Source organism: Rana temporaria, chromosome 4 (assembly GCF_905171775.1).
Source record: "Rana temporaria chromosome 4, aRanTem1.1, whole genome shotgun sequence".
Taxonomy (NCBI): Eukaryota; Metazoa; Chordata; class Amphibia; order Anura; family Ranidae; genus Rana; species Rana temporaria.
In genome coordinates this window covers 341,316,271-341,330,742 of record NC_053492.1, presented here as the reverse complement: position 1 = coordinate 341,330,742, position 14,472 = coordinate 341,316,271, and the positions used below count along the sequence as shown (strand labels likewise).

Here is a 14,472-nt window from a genome sequence, read left to right as displayed (position 1 = left end):
GACCCAAAGTTGCCCTTTACTTTAGAAGTAGATGCCTCTGAGACAGCCCTAGGGGCCATTCTTTCACAAAGGCAAGGGTTAAAGTCCCTACTCCACCCTGTGGCCTTTGCCTCCCGGAAGCTAACAACTCCCGAGAAGAATTATGACGTAGGGGACAGAGAACTTCTCGCTATCAAATTCGCCCTCGAGGAGTGGAGGTACTTGTTGGAAGGAGCGATCCACCCGATAATAATTTTTACTGACCATAAAAACCTCGAGTACCTGCGCTCCGCAAAACGTTTGAGACCTAGACAAGCTCGATGGGCTCTTTTTTTCTTGCGATTTAATTTCCATATTACTTATAGGCCTGGTTCAAAAAATTGAAAAGCGGACGCACTTTCCAGGATGTTCCCGGAGACTCCTTGCACAGCTGAACCAAGTACCATCCTGCCTTCCCGGAATTTTCTTTTGATTTCTGAATCTGATCTATTAAATTCCATCAAGGTTGCTTCCAGACAACTCTCTGACCCAGAACTACCGTCACTAAAGGAGCGCGATGGCTTGTTCTGGCTTCACGACAGGATCTATGTTCCAACCGAGACTAGGCAATCAGTTCTGAGCACTTTCCACGACCGTAAGTTAGCAGGTCATTTCGGGGCAAGGAAGACCTCTGAACTACTTTCCCGATATTTTTGGTGGCCAAAATGGAAACAAGACTGTAAAGCTTACATTTCTTCTTGTGCAATCTGTCAACGCAACAAAGGTCCTAAAACCAAGACCTGGGGATTACTTAAACCTTTGCCGGTTCCAGAACGTCCTTGGGCTGATATTGCTTTAGATTTCATTGTAGATTTACCTCCATCGGATGGCTTCACGACAATCCTGGTAGTCGTGGACCGTCTGTCTAAAATGGCACATTTTCTACCTATGGTTGGAACCCCTTCTGCTGCCGAAACGGCAAAAAATTTTTTCATGGAAATCGTTAGGCTTCACGGGGTCCCCAAGACCATTGTCTCAGACAGAGGGGTCCAATTCACCTCTAAATTTTGGAGAGAACTTTTCAGATCCCTGGAAGTTAAAACATGCTTGTCATCGGCCTACCATCCGCAAAGTAACAGACAAACGGAAAGGACGAACCAAACTCTTAAGCAATACCTCAGATGTTTTTGTTCTGCCTCCCAAGACGATTGGTCATCTCTATTACCCACCGCTGAGTTCGCCTATAATAACTCTGTCCACACTACCACTAACCAAACACCTTTTTGGGCTAATTTCGGTTTTCACCCAGCCTTCCTGCCAGATCCTCTCCCGGAGATACCCGTCCCAGCCGCTCAAGAACACATAACCGCCTTACAATCTAATTTTCGGAAACTCAAGGAAGTAATGCAACAAGCCCAGGAGGACTACAAGAAGTTATATGATAAAGGAAGGAAGGAAGGACTGTCCCTCTTTTGAAGTTGGGGAGGAGGTCTGGCTCTCTGCGGCCAATTTAAAGTTGCCTGTTCCTGCCCGGAAGCTAGGCCCAAGATTCATTGGCCCGTTTAGAATCAAACGCAAGATCAATGAAGTGGCTTTTGAACTTTCATTACCCAACTCTTATAGAATCCATCCGGTTTTCCATGCCTCCCTCCTAAAACCTACCATTCCCGATCCTTTTCAGGGAAGGGCAGCTCTTCCTGCACCACCTGTGGAGATAGATGGGGAAAAAGAGTTTGAGGTCGAGGCCATTTTGAGCTGTAGAAAGAAGGGGAGACAACTCCAATACCTGATCAAATGGAGGGGCTACCCTCCAGAAGACAATTCATGGGAGCCTTCAAGAAATGTGCATGCCCCTCGGCTAATTCGTGCCTTTCACCAGGAGCATCCGGAGTTGATGGCCGGTTTGGGCGTCCGGAGTCCGCCCCTTGGGGGGGGGGGGCACTGTCAGGGCCAAAGCGCTGTACTTCCTCCTTTGCCACACCTGCGCAGTAGATTGGCTTCCCGGCGGCTAATTGGGCACTTCAGACGTGTGCGCACGGGGCCTCTCGGGGCCAATCACCAACGTGACCGCCCTATTTAAACCAGCTCCTGTCAGTAGACAGGTTGCTGGTTTATCGTCAGCTACTTCCTGGACCTGTTTCTCTGGAACTCTTTCCTGTTGGAATTCCGTTCGACTCACCTCTCACCCGGAACCTGACCTCGGCTTGCTTCACCACTCTATTTGAACTCTCCTGATCCAGACCTCGGCTTGTGACTTGGACTCTGTTGTTGTTTCTCCTGCCCTTGAACCTCTTGACTTGTGACCCGGATTTGCTGTCTTCTCTGCTCCCCGAACCCTGGCTTGCACCCCGGACTATCCAGCTTGTCTCCTGAACTCCTTCAGTACCGGCTGTCCGGATTCATTACTGTCTGTTTCCTGTTCCCGTCTACCGCCATCCAGAAGCACCTGCTATCTACGACCATCACTCAGCAACGCTTCCCCACTGGCACCGGTACCGCCTCGTGCTTCCGCCACCTGTTCCAAAACTCAGTGGGCGGGCGCGCCTGGTCGTAAAGGTGAACCACCCTCTGCATTTTGGTCCCGGTGAGTACTTGATTCCTGATACTCATCAAGAGAGCCTTGCAGCTCAACAACAGGCTCACCAAGAGAGCATGGCAGCTCCACAACAGGTTCACCGAGAGAGCATGGCAGGCTGGGAACAGAGACACCAGCAGCAAATGGAGGCCAGCGTGACACAGCAACAAAGCCCAGCAGAGAATTGTCTGTTGTTGGAGGAGTGCAAAGACTTTGAAATATTTGATTTGTTTACTGGTATCCTTGGGAACAGTCCACCCTTAACATCTCACTGGGAGCAGTGGGACACATATTGTGAGGATCTGACCAAGGACACAAAGCTAACTAGTTTTGAAATATGGGGAACAAAAGAGGTGGATTATCTTCGTCTTGATGACTTTTCAAGTCCCTATCAGGATGAAGAAGTTATCAGTAAAACCCCCACTCTCGCTCAGCTAAACAGTGAGGAGCTTTGTGAAGACCTATTTGAAAGAGTCCCCATACCTGTGCAAAAGGCTTTGAGTGGTGCTGAAATGAACATGGATGAAATTGATCAAGTGATCATAGTGGGTGGAGCCACTCTCGTGTACCTAAAGGTCAAGAATGGCTTCTTAAAGCAGTGGGCAAGGAGGAGTTGGGAAAGAACATAAATGCAGATGAAGCAGAAGCTATGGGGGCTGTATATCAAGCAGCTGCTCTTAGCAAGGCATTCAAAGTTAAGCCATTTGTAGTTCGAGATGCAGCCAAGGAAAATACTTGTTTTTGTGGTGCTGTAGCCAAAAAGCAGGAAACGACAAATGAAGACTTTTTTCAGTGCGAAAGTAGTACAAAATGTTTTGAGAAGAAATACTGCTGTGATGGGGTGCCACAGTGTCCTGATGGATCTGATGAAAAAAACTGCTGGAGACCAACAGATCCCTCTGTTCGGTGTCTTTCAAAGACTTGCTGCGTTCCTCAGAATTGGATCTGTGATGGTAAACCAGACTTCATTGATGAGCCTGATGAACAAGGCTGTGAACGTAAGGAATGTGGCAGTAACAAGTTCCAGTGTACTAATGGATAGTGTATTCCCTATACTATGCACTGCGATGGAGACAGTGATTGTGGTGACCATTCAGATGAACAAAACTGTACAGTCACTAAACACGTCCGCTGTCAAAGTGGGGAATTTAAATGTCCATCTGGTGAATGCTTGCTAATGGAATGGAAATGTGATGGTGCAAAAGACTGTAAAGACGGAAGTGATGAAAAGGACTGTAAATTGGAGAAGATCACTTGTGAAAATGAGCAGTGGGGGCTTGTGCTAGTGAAGATCAATGTATTCCGACCTAGCGGTGTGATGGTCGCACGGACTGCCATGATGGCAGTGATGAAGTTCACTGCAAACTGCAGATGTGCAAAAGTAACGAGAATCAGTGTAAAAATCTTAATTGTGTTCCAACTAATGCTGTTTGCGATGGACAATCTGACTGTCTGGATGACTCAGATGACGGTGGTGCAACCCCAGTTCAGGATGAGCGTGACTCTAATGATTCAGAAGATAATGAACCTAGGGAGCGAACATCCAGCGATGTAGAAAATGGTAGCCATAATCGTAATGCTAGTGAGTCTGAAAATAAAGATGCTCAAAAGCACATTGGCAGTGATTCGGATGATGAGCCAACCAGACAAAAAGGCAGCGGTGATGATGATACACCTGTGATAGGAGGAGCCAGTGACTCAGAGGAAGAAGACAATGAAGATGATAAACATGATATCAGTGATACCTTTTTAAGAGCCAGGTTATGAAAATGATTCTGTTGAAGATTTGAAAGGAATAACTGCTGTGTCATCGAGGAAAAGACGAAAGCGAAGGTATTTCTGGGAATATAGCGAGCAATTAATGCCTTCTCAACAGGAAGGGATGCTGAGACCGTCTAAATGGGACAGAGACACGCTTCCCAGTAATATGTACCAGAAGAATGGTCTGCATCACGGCAAGTACACTGTGAAGAAATCTCGCAGGATAGATGTGGAAGACCTGACTCCAAATCCAAGAAAACTTCTGCAGATTGGTGGTGAACTGCGTAAACTGAATAAAGTAATCAGTGACCTAACACCCGTATCGGAGCTTCCTGTCACTGCCAGGTCGCGATCTCGAAAGGAGAAAAACAAGCTTGCTTCCAGAGCTTGCCGTCAAAAAAAGAAAGCCCAGTATGAAGCCAATAAAGTGAAGCTGTGGGGCCTGAATACTGAATATGATAATTTGCTGTTTGTGATCAATTTAATAAAACAAGAGATAATGACACGAATACTAATCCCCTGGGTGAAATGGGCTTTGGATTCTCTCCGGTACTACCTCGTGGGTAGACAGTTTGAACTGGTGACGGATCATGCCCCATTGAAGTGGAGGGCACAGACCAAAGATTTAAAGGCACGGATTGAAGATTTAAATGAGCTACAACTAAAGCTTAAAGAGGCCCCAAAAACTAGTAAGGCTAGAGAGAATAACCTCACAGAAGACCTTGAAAACCTAAACCAAGAGTTGCGAACAAAACAGAGAACCCTTAATAAGCAACAGAAGGAAAAAAATGAAGTAAACAAGGAAAATGAGGAACTGAAAAAAAGGGTGAAACGTTTGATGAGCAGCGTACAGAGCAAGTCCGATCTGGACAGTAAACAGAGCATGATAGATGAGCTTCAGAAGAAAATTAAAAAGCTTGAACTGGTAACGCATCACCCCGGTGCTAAAATGGGGAATGCAGATGGGTTGTCCCGAGTGCATGCCTGCCTGGCAACCTGTGTCCCAACCCTAGGGTTGAAACAAGAGGGGGGGTATGTGACAGGAAGTCAGGTAAATCTGTGGGTGTTGTCACAAACGGGACATACATTTCTGCCTTGCTTAGACAATACACTAATCATTATTAGGCGTCGGCTGCGAGAAATAGCCAGACAAGGTCTAAGGGCGTTGAAAGACTCCAGCTGTTCAGAATGAGGCAATTAAGGCCTCTATAAGTAGCCCAAAGGATTACCACTGAAATGGCTGCATCACTCCTAAGGCTGTGTGAGTAGGAGAGCAGTGCCAGAAGGTCTTCTGTGAAGGTGAGAAGAGGATTGATTTTTCTGTGTTATAAAAAAATCAAAAGACTATTGTTTGTGCTGTATGACCAGCACTGTCTACCCAGCAGTAGGCTGTGTTAGACTTCATAGATAGGTTCCTGTGTGGAAGGTAGACGCCCAGAGTGGCTGGGATTTATTTTATGTTTGATTTTGTTTATGCTGTTTGGATGCTTGCAATTGTTTTCCAGCAAGATGGAAAAATAAACCAAAAACGTTGTTTTCAACCGTCTTCGACTGCCAGTCTGTATAAATTCAGTGTGTGGTGAACCCATCCAAGGGGTCACACCCCGCTACCGAGCTAACCCCTCACTATATATATATATATATATATATATATATATATATATATATAAACAGTAGTATAAAAAATAAAACAGTCCAATAACTGGATCATTCGGATACTAAAACAGCGCTAGAAATAAAAATGATAAACACGTGGCCAGCACCACAGTTATAAGTACTTTGTGTAGTAATGACAGTGGAAACAGTTAAAAACATCATAGGTGTTAGTTAACGGTTGTTATCCAACTTTAACAGTGGCCCTCTGTTGAAGTCGGATATGACGAAACGCACAAGTCGTAACCCGCACAAAGTGTTGTTTGTGCTTCACCGTTTGCTGTTCCCTACCCGGAAGTGATCGTGGTGTCTACAAGGAGACACACGCTTCTTCCTGGACAGCTGATCACGGTGATAGCGCTCTCTTGGGTCGCATTTATGCTTGTTGATTTATGTTTTATGTACGTAGTTAGTATTAAGGGGTCTTCTGATGTATGGGGAGTTTGGTCATAAATAAATAGGATTACGCTTCTTGTATTTTATGATGTGTGTTGGAGCCCCTGTACCAGTGGATCTTTATTGATGGTGAGGACCCAGAACAAACTGATTGAGGAACACTCATCTTAAGGCCTTCTCATTAGAGGCTTCTGGTGAGTCTGACCCCCTGGGGGAGTGTTTTAGTATCCGAATGATCCAGTTATTGGACGGTTTTATTTTTATACTACTGTTTTAGATTTTTTACAAATTTTAAATAGCTGCTTAGTACCTTTCTAATATTCTGCAAATCATATTTGGAAGTGTTTATATCATTGTGTGCATTGCAGGTCCTATTCTACACCCCTTTATATATATATATATATATATATATATATATATATATATATATATATATACACACACACACACACACACACACACACTCTCTCTCTCTACCATTCCACCACATCCCAAAGGTGTTCTATTGGATTGAGATCTGGTGATTGTGTAGGCCATTGGAGTACAGTGAACTCATTGTCACGTTCGAGAAACCAGTTTGAGATGATTGGAGCTGTGACATGGTGCATTATCCTGCTGGAAGGAGCCATCAGAAGATGGGTACAGTGTAGTCATAAAGGGATGAAAATGGTCAGCAACAATACTCAGGTAGGCCATGGCATTTAACGATGCTCAATTGCAAGCTTTTTTATATATAAATAAATATATATATATATATATATATATATATATATATATATATATATATATGCACTAAGCACTATGGGCCAGATTCACAGCCAGGCGGCGCAGCGTAACGTAACCGATTTAGGTTACACTGCCGCAAATTTTATGGCTAAGTGCCCGATCCACAAAGCACTTACCTGGAAATTTGCGGCGGTGTATCCTAAATCCGTCCGGCGCAAGGCGGGCCCAATCGAATGGGGCGAGTCCCATTTAAATTAGGCGTGTTCCCATTTTGTGAATCGCGACGGGTAAAAAAGACTTGCGCCGGGAAAAAATAAATAAAAAAAAATCGAAAGCGACGCGGGAAAGACAGGTATACTTTTACATGGTGTACTAAGTTTACACTTTGTAAAAGGTACCCTATCTTTGCGACGGCAAACTAACACTTGCTGCGACGCAACGACGGGAAAACATTTTGTGGATCGCCGTAACTGCTAATTTGCATACCGACGCTGGTTTACGCCGTGAAATCCCCCCAGCGGCGGCCGCGGTACTGCATCCTAAGATCCGACATCGTAAACCTATTACACCTGTCGGATCTTAGGGATATCTATGCGTAACTGATTCTATGAATCAGTCGCATAGATAGAAACAGGGATACGACGGCGTATCAGCAGATACGCCGTCGTATCCCTTTTGTGAATCTGGCCCTATGTATTTTGTAAAAAAAAAAAAAACAGCATTATTTAAATAAAAATTTGCTCCTACATGGCATATACTGTATAAAGATAACCATCTAAAAAGCAGTAACATATCTATATTCATCGTGAAGAGTTGAAGATCCTTACCATAACCATCATATCTGTACGATGATGGGTGGTCTCCTAGAATTGCTTGCCGCTGACGTCCCTTACCCCGATCTTAAAAAGCAAAAGCTTCACGTAAATTACACAGTATCACACAAACATTTATGAAAATACCAGTAATTAGTGTGCATAATGTGAATCAGTTGCTACCTTAAAGTAACTATTCGCAATAAAAAAAATAAAAACACACAACACAAACACACACCAGAAAAAAGGGATTTCCTGCAAAGATAATCAATACTCAATCCTCTTACCTCCTATGTCACCAGTCTTCACTCTCTACATGCACAAAGTCTGATGGTGATTTAGAGGTCAACACAAAAATCCAAAGTACACACAGATAGGACCAGGAATCAGACACTGAGGAGTGTTGGATGCTACAAATTATACATTTATACATTAAGTGTTAACTCTAGAAAAGAACAAAAAAACTGGCTACATGGGTGGCTTTACAGGGGATTATTAAATTCATTTTCTTTGCAGTGAACCCTTTTTCTTTATTTTTAAGACTGAGGCCTCGTACACATGACCGAGGAACTCGAGGGGCGAAACACATTGTTTTCCTCGTCGAGTTCCTTGTTAGGCTGTCGAGGAACTCGACAAGGCAAGTTTCTCCATTCCCGTCGAGGAAATAGAGAACTTGCTCTCTTTTTGGCTCGTCGAGTTTCTCTACAGTTTCCTCGACGAAAATGTACACATGACCGGTTTCCTCAGCAAAAAAATATCTCCCAGCAAGTTTCTTGCTGGTATTTGCCGAGAAACTCGATCGTGTGTATGAGGCCTCACAATCAAGTACTAGTAAAAGTTAGAATACACTGAAAGCAGACACCTAGTCATGCTTTTCAAAGCACTCTATTATGGGAATTCCATCTTTAATTCCTGAAGTTGGATTTCTGTCCTCTCTCCTATACTCTACTCATTCATCCCAGTAATGGGCTGACAATGATGAGACTTAGGCCCCGTACACACGACCAGTTTCCTCGGCAGAATTCAGCTTCCGACCGAGTTTCTGGCTGAATTCTGCCGAGAAACCCGGCCGTGTGTACACTTTCGGCCAAGGAAGCCGACGAAGACCTCGGCGAGGAAATAGAGAACATGTTCTCTATTTCCTTGTTGTTCTATGGGAGCTCTCGTCCCGCCGAGCTCCTCGGTGGCTTCAGGGCTGAACTGGCCGAGGAACTCGATGTGTTTGGCACGTCGAGTTCCTCGGCCGTGTGTACGAGGCCTCACAAATCAACCTTGGGTGCATAGGCTTCAATGGGGCTTTGCAAAATATATAAAACATCCTGTAGCTGCCTCTTGATGCCTGTATTCAATGTAGGCTAACAATTTGCTCATTTTAAAAGCAACACCAGCTTTATTTCAGTAAAATATAGTTTAAATAATTGCTACTTTATTAGGGTCTGAAATCTATAGTTCTGCACAACAAGGAGCACAATGATGTACATTCAATGGAATCTTCAAAAGTTAAATAGCAGTAAATCAACAAAGCAAATATGGATGAGCACATTTAGATCTTAACAATATAAAAAATTTGGTGCTGTATGTATTGTATCACATGACAGTAACACATGAAGATTTTGGTTTATAAAAATGGAAGAAAGGAAAAGTATTGCTTTACCTTTTAACAAAAGCAACAGAAAGAACACTACAAACTGATTGGCTGTTTTGTCCTATTTCAAAAGTACATCAAAAAGTAAAAAACAAACAAACAAACAACCACATGAAGATGAAGTCACTAAACACAATATACATGTACTGGCAAGCTGAAGAAGTGAGTTTTTAGGCAGTGTTGGCATTATTTGTATACAGTCTTTTAACAAATAAGCATGCACCACACACCACATGCTTATGTGCATTCAGTGCATGCTTGACTAAAAGGAAAGCCCTTTAATTTCTCTACATTTCCTGCAGACTGAAGATCGAGGCAACAATGGTCTCTACCTGAAGAGTCCCTCCCAAGTCATTCAGTTCACCCAAATATGCCTGTGCCTATGTCTACACCATTTAGGCACTTCACCACTTTGAATACCAGCCTGTAATACCCCTTCAATACTAGGCAATTTTTCCAGTGCTGCAATTGTTTGACAGGGAATTACTTGGTCATACACCACAATACCAAAATGTATAATTATATTATATACATATACACACACACACACACACAATGTGACATTTTTTAGATAGAGCTTTTGTTTGGTTATATTTAATAACAAATGGATTTTATTTTGTATTAAAAAAGAAAAAAATACCAAATGCTAAAACCGCGTTTTTAGCATTTGATGTTTATTTATATGACAGCTAAGCTCAAAGTCGTCCACAGGTGCACTGGCCACTTCTGAATATACAGTGACTTGAAAAAGTATTCATACCCCCATTGAAAATGTTCCACATTTTGTCAGGTTACAACCAAAAATGTAAATGTATTTAATTGGGATTTTATGTGATAGACCAACACAAAGTGGCACATAATTGTGAAGTGGAAGGAAAGTGATAAATGGTTTTCAACATCTTTTACAAATAAATGTGTGAAAAGTGTGGTATGCATTTATATTCAGCCCCCCTGAGTCAATACTTCGTAGAACCACCTTTCGCTGCAAGTTTTGTTAGGTATGTTTCTACCAGCTTTACACATCTAGAGAATGACATTTTTACCCATTCTGCTTCGCTAAATAGCTTAAGCGCTGTCAGATTGGATGGAAAGCATCTGAACAGCAATTTTTAAGTCTTGCCAAAGTTTCTCGATTGGATTTAGGTCTTGACTTTGACTGGGCCATTCCAACATATTAATATGCTTTGATCGAAACCCTTCCATTGAAGCTCTGGCTGTAGGTTTAGGGTTGTTGTCCTGCTGGAAGGTGAACCTCTGCCCCAGTCTCAAGTCTTTTGCAGACTCAAACTGGTTTTCTTCTAAGCTTGCCCTGTATTTGGCTCCATCCATCTTCACATCAACTCTGACAAGCTTCCCTGTCCCTGCTGGAGAAAAGCATCCCCACAACATGATGATGCCACCGCCATGTTTCACAGTGGGGATTGTGTGTTCAGGGTGATATGCAGTGTTAGTTCTCCGCCACACATAGCGTTTTGCTTTTAGGCCAAAAAGTAAAATTTTGGTCTCATCTGACCAGAGCATATTCTTCCACATGTTTGCTGTGTCCCTCACATGGTTTCTCGCAAACTGCAAACAGGACTTCTTATGGCTTCCTTTCAATAATGGCTTTCTTCTTGCCACTCTTCCATAAAGGCCAAATTTGTGGAGTGTATGACCAATAGTTGTTCTGTGGACAGATTCTCCCACCTGAGCTGTGGATCTCTGCAGCTCCTCCCAAAGTTACCATGGGCCTTTTGGCTGCTTCTCCGATAAATGCTCTCCTTGCCAGCCTGTCAGTTTAGGTGGACAGCCACGTCTTGGTAGGTTTGCAGTTGTGCCATACGCTCTCCATTTTCTGATAATGGACTGAACAGTGCTCCGTGAGATGTTCGAAGCTTGGGATATTTTTTTTATAGCCCAACTCTAAGCTTAAACTTTATCCCTGACCTGTCTGGTGTGTTCCTTGGCCTTCATGACGCTGTTTGTTTAACTAAGGTTCTCTAACAAACCTTTAAGGGGTTCACAGAACAGCTGTATTTATACTGAGATTAAATTACACACAGGTGGACTATATTTACTAAATTTGAGGATTTTTTTAAGGCAATTGGTTCCACTAGATTTTAGTTAGAAGTATCAGGCCCCGTACACACGACCAGTTTCCTCGGCAGAATTCAGCTTCCGACCGAGTTTCTGGCTGAATTCTGCCGAGAAACCAGGCCGTGTGTACACTTTCGGCCGAGGAAGCCGACGAGGACCTCGGCGAGGAAATAGAGAACATGTTCTCTATTTCCTCGTTGTTCTATGGGAGCTCTCGTCCCGCCGAGCTCCTCGGCGGCTTCAGGGCTGAACTGGCCGAGGAACTCGATGTGTTTGGCACGTCGAGTTCCTCGGCCGTGTGTACGGGGGGCCTCAGAGTAAAGGGGGCCGAATACAAATGCACTCCACACTTTTCACATATTTATTTGTAAAAAAAAAATTCAAGGAGGTATGAATACTTTTTCAAGGCACTGTAAATGGCACTTCAGAAATACTGCTCTGACGTTCTAAGCGGTGACTGTAAAGTAGTTAAAGAGCAACAGTAAACCAAATGTCCAAAACCCGCTGCCCTGGAGCTGCCTGTAAAAAGATAAATATGAAATGTTTTAAATGCAATATTTCATATATACCCAATTACAAAACAATCATAGGATATTTCCCCTCAGTAAAGGCTCTACCTGGCCTAGGGGTAACACAGGGTTGGATATACACATGCGTGCGGATCTTGTTTCAGCCATCAGATAATATAGGACTCACTGTTTGCACCAATCCAACCAGTCTGCTGTGCCAGGGAGAAAGATTGCTCAGGATCTCACCAGTCAGATTTTTTTTTTGTGGGCATTAGCACCCTTATGATAGTCATACATGCAATAATAAACAATCAGCCATAGATTCCATATTTTTTTAAATGCTCTTGTTCAGAAACAAACACTGAACACAAGAAAGAGAAGATCAGTTTGGGCACATTCTACCAGATTTTCCACCAAGTGCATTTTTTTCTTTTAATAAAAACAATTGTGTATTGATCAGCTCATATATTTAGTGCAATGCATCTTCAGAAGATACAGTATTTGTATAGTGAACAGTTACAGAGCTACATGTATGACCAGAAATAGTCTAGACTCTTGCCCTCTTATCCTCCTGTCTGGTTATTCAAAAAAGATAAACGTATTGTTCAAGCCTAATCATGTACATATTTGGCACAATCATAAAAAAAATAATAAAAGATTTTTAGAACGGTATAACAACAATATAACAGACTACATCAACAAATAGGTTCAGATAACAAAAACAGTACCTGAAATCAATTACAAGCTTCATCAGCAAGATATTTTCAAAGATGTCGCCTTTCAAGAGGTTTCAGCATAATCCAAAAACAACCTGTATTACATGGTTTCACAATTAACATTCTACATAAATGAACAGTGTTGAAATAGAAGAGCTGGACAGAAAATGCATACAAAAACATATATACATTTTTTATAATAAAATTTGACAGCAATCCACAATTATTTAGTAAATTACAGTTACAATGTAGGCTCAATCTGTAAGTGTGTCTGTTCACAGCAAAGTTCTTTCTACTGGCAGGGGATCAGATTAAAACATACCAAAACTTAGAACAAGGAATGTGCATGGTCACCCATAGTGATGAAAAATTCGCTCACACAGCTTCAAAACAAAGTCATGCCATTTAAAAGTACAGGGTGGGCCATTTATATGGATACACCTTAATAAAATGGGAATGGTTGGTGATATTAACTTCCTGTTTGTGGCACATTAGTATATGTGAGGGGGGAAACTTTTCAAGATGGGTGGTGACCATGGCGGCCATTTTGAAGTCGGTCATTTTGAATCCAACTTTAGTTTTTTCAATAGGAAGAGGGTTATGCGACACATCAAACTTATTGGGAATTTCACAAGAAAAACAATGGTGTGCTTGGTTTTAACATAACTTTATTCTTTCATGAGTTATTTACAAGTTTCTGACCACTTATAAAATGTGTTCAATGTGCTCTCCAGTGACATGCGGCGAGTGCTACGCTGTGGGCTCTTGCTGAATGAAGCTAGGACAGCCAAAAAACCAAGCACACCATTGTTTTTCTTGTGAAATCAGCCGAAGGATAGCCGAAGGATAGAACCGCAACCGATCCCTACATTCATGCTAAACAGTATGGATTGGAAGAACCTCCACTGCCAGCTATACCCAAACAATGACTACATCTAATAAGATTGTTCAGCCAATAGAGGGCTTTTCAGATAGGAGGGCTGTTCAGCTGATAATTTTAAATCAACTTTTGTTGAGTCGGGCGGGTCACCCATGGGCCACATTTTTGCAGGAAATAACTGCTTACCTACCAGGGAGCAACATAAAAGTAGAGAGGGCCTAAACAACTTAAAGAAACACAAACTTTTACAGGACACCCACATGAAGATATACTCCAAAACATTAACTAGGAGTACATGTATACATACACACACACACACACACACACACACATACTAAAATGTTTAAAATATCCTGAGCATTAAGATCTTTTTACAAACATTTTCCTAAACAAATTGAAAATGTTTTAATATTCCTTTTTGGGTCCTAATTTCCTAATTGTAGCTATATAATAATGTCTAAAAATATTTTAAAACATACAGTGCGGAAAATTATTTGAACACCTGCATATTTTGTAAGTTTTTCCACTTACAAAGAAATAAAGGGTCTAAAATGTTTATCATAGGTGTATTTTAAATGATAAAAGACAGTACCGTATTTGCCGGTGTATAAGGCGACTGAGCGTATGAGACGACCCCCTATTTTTCCAGTGAAAATCAGTGAATGGATTTACCCTGTGAAGTATGGCGAGCGATGTATTCTTTTAATGAATACAAAGCCTGCTTGGATTGGCAGAGGCTGTAGCATCATCAGCCAGTGCCTCTCT

The 14,472-nt window shown here is 42.4% G+C and overlaps 1 protein-coding gene across 1 annotated transcript in view; it reads right to left on the bottom strand.

Annotated features, from left to right (window-relative positions):
• HNRNPLL (heterogeneous nuclear ribonucleoprotein L like) overlaps positions 1 to 14,472 on the bottom strand; it is a 122,300-nt gene that overhangs the window by 44,556 nt on the left and 63,272 nt on the right. The window contains exon 7 of the mRNA XM_040350780.1: positions 7,897 to 7,968. Within this exon, the coding sequence (XP_040206714.1) occupies positions 7,897 to 7,968 (72 nt within the window). The remainder of the gene's footprint in view (positions 1 to 7,896; positions 7,969 to 14,472) is intronic.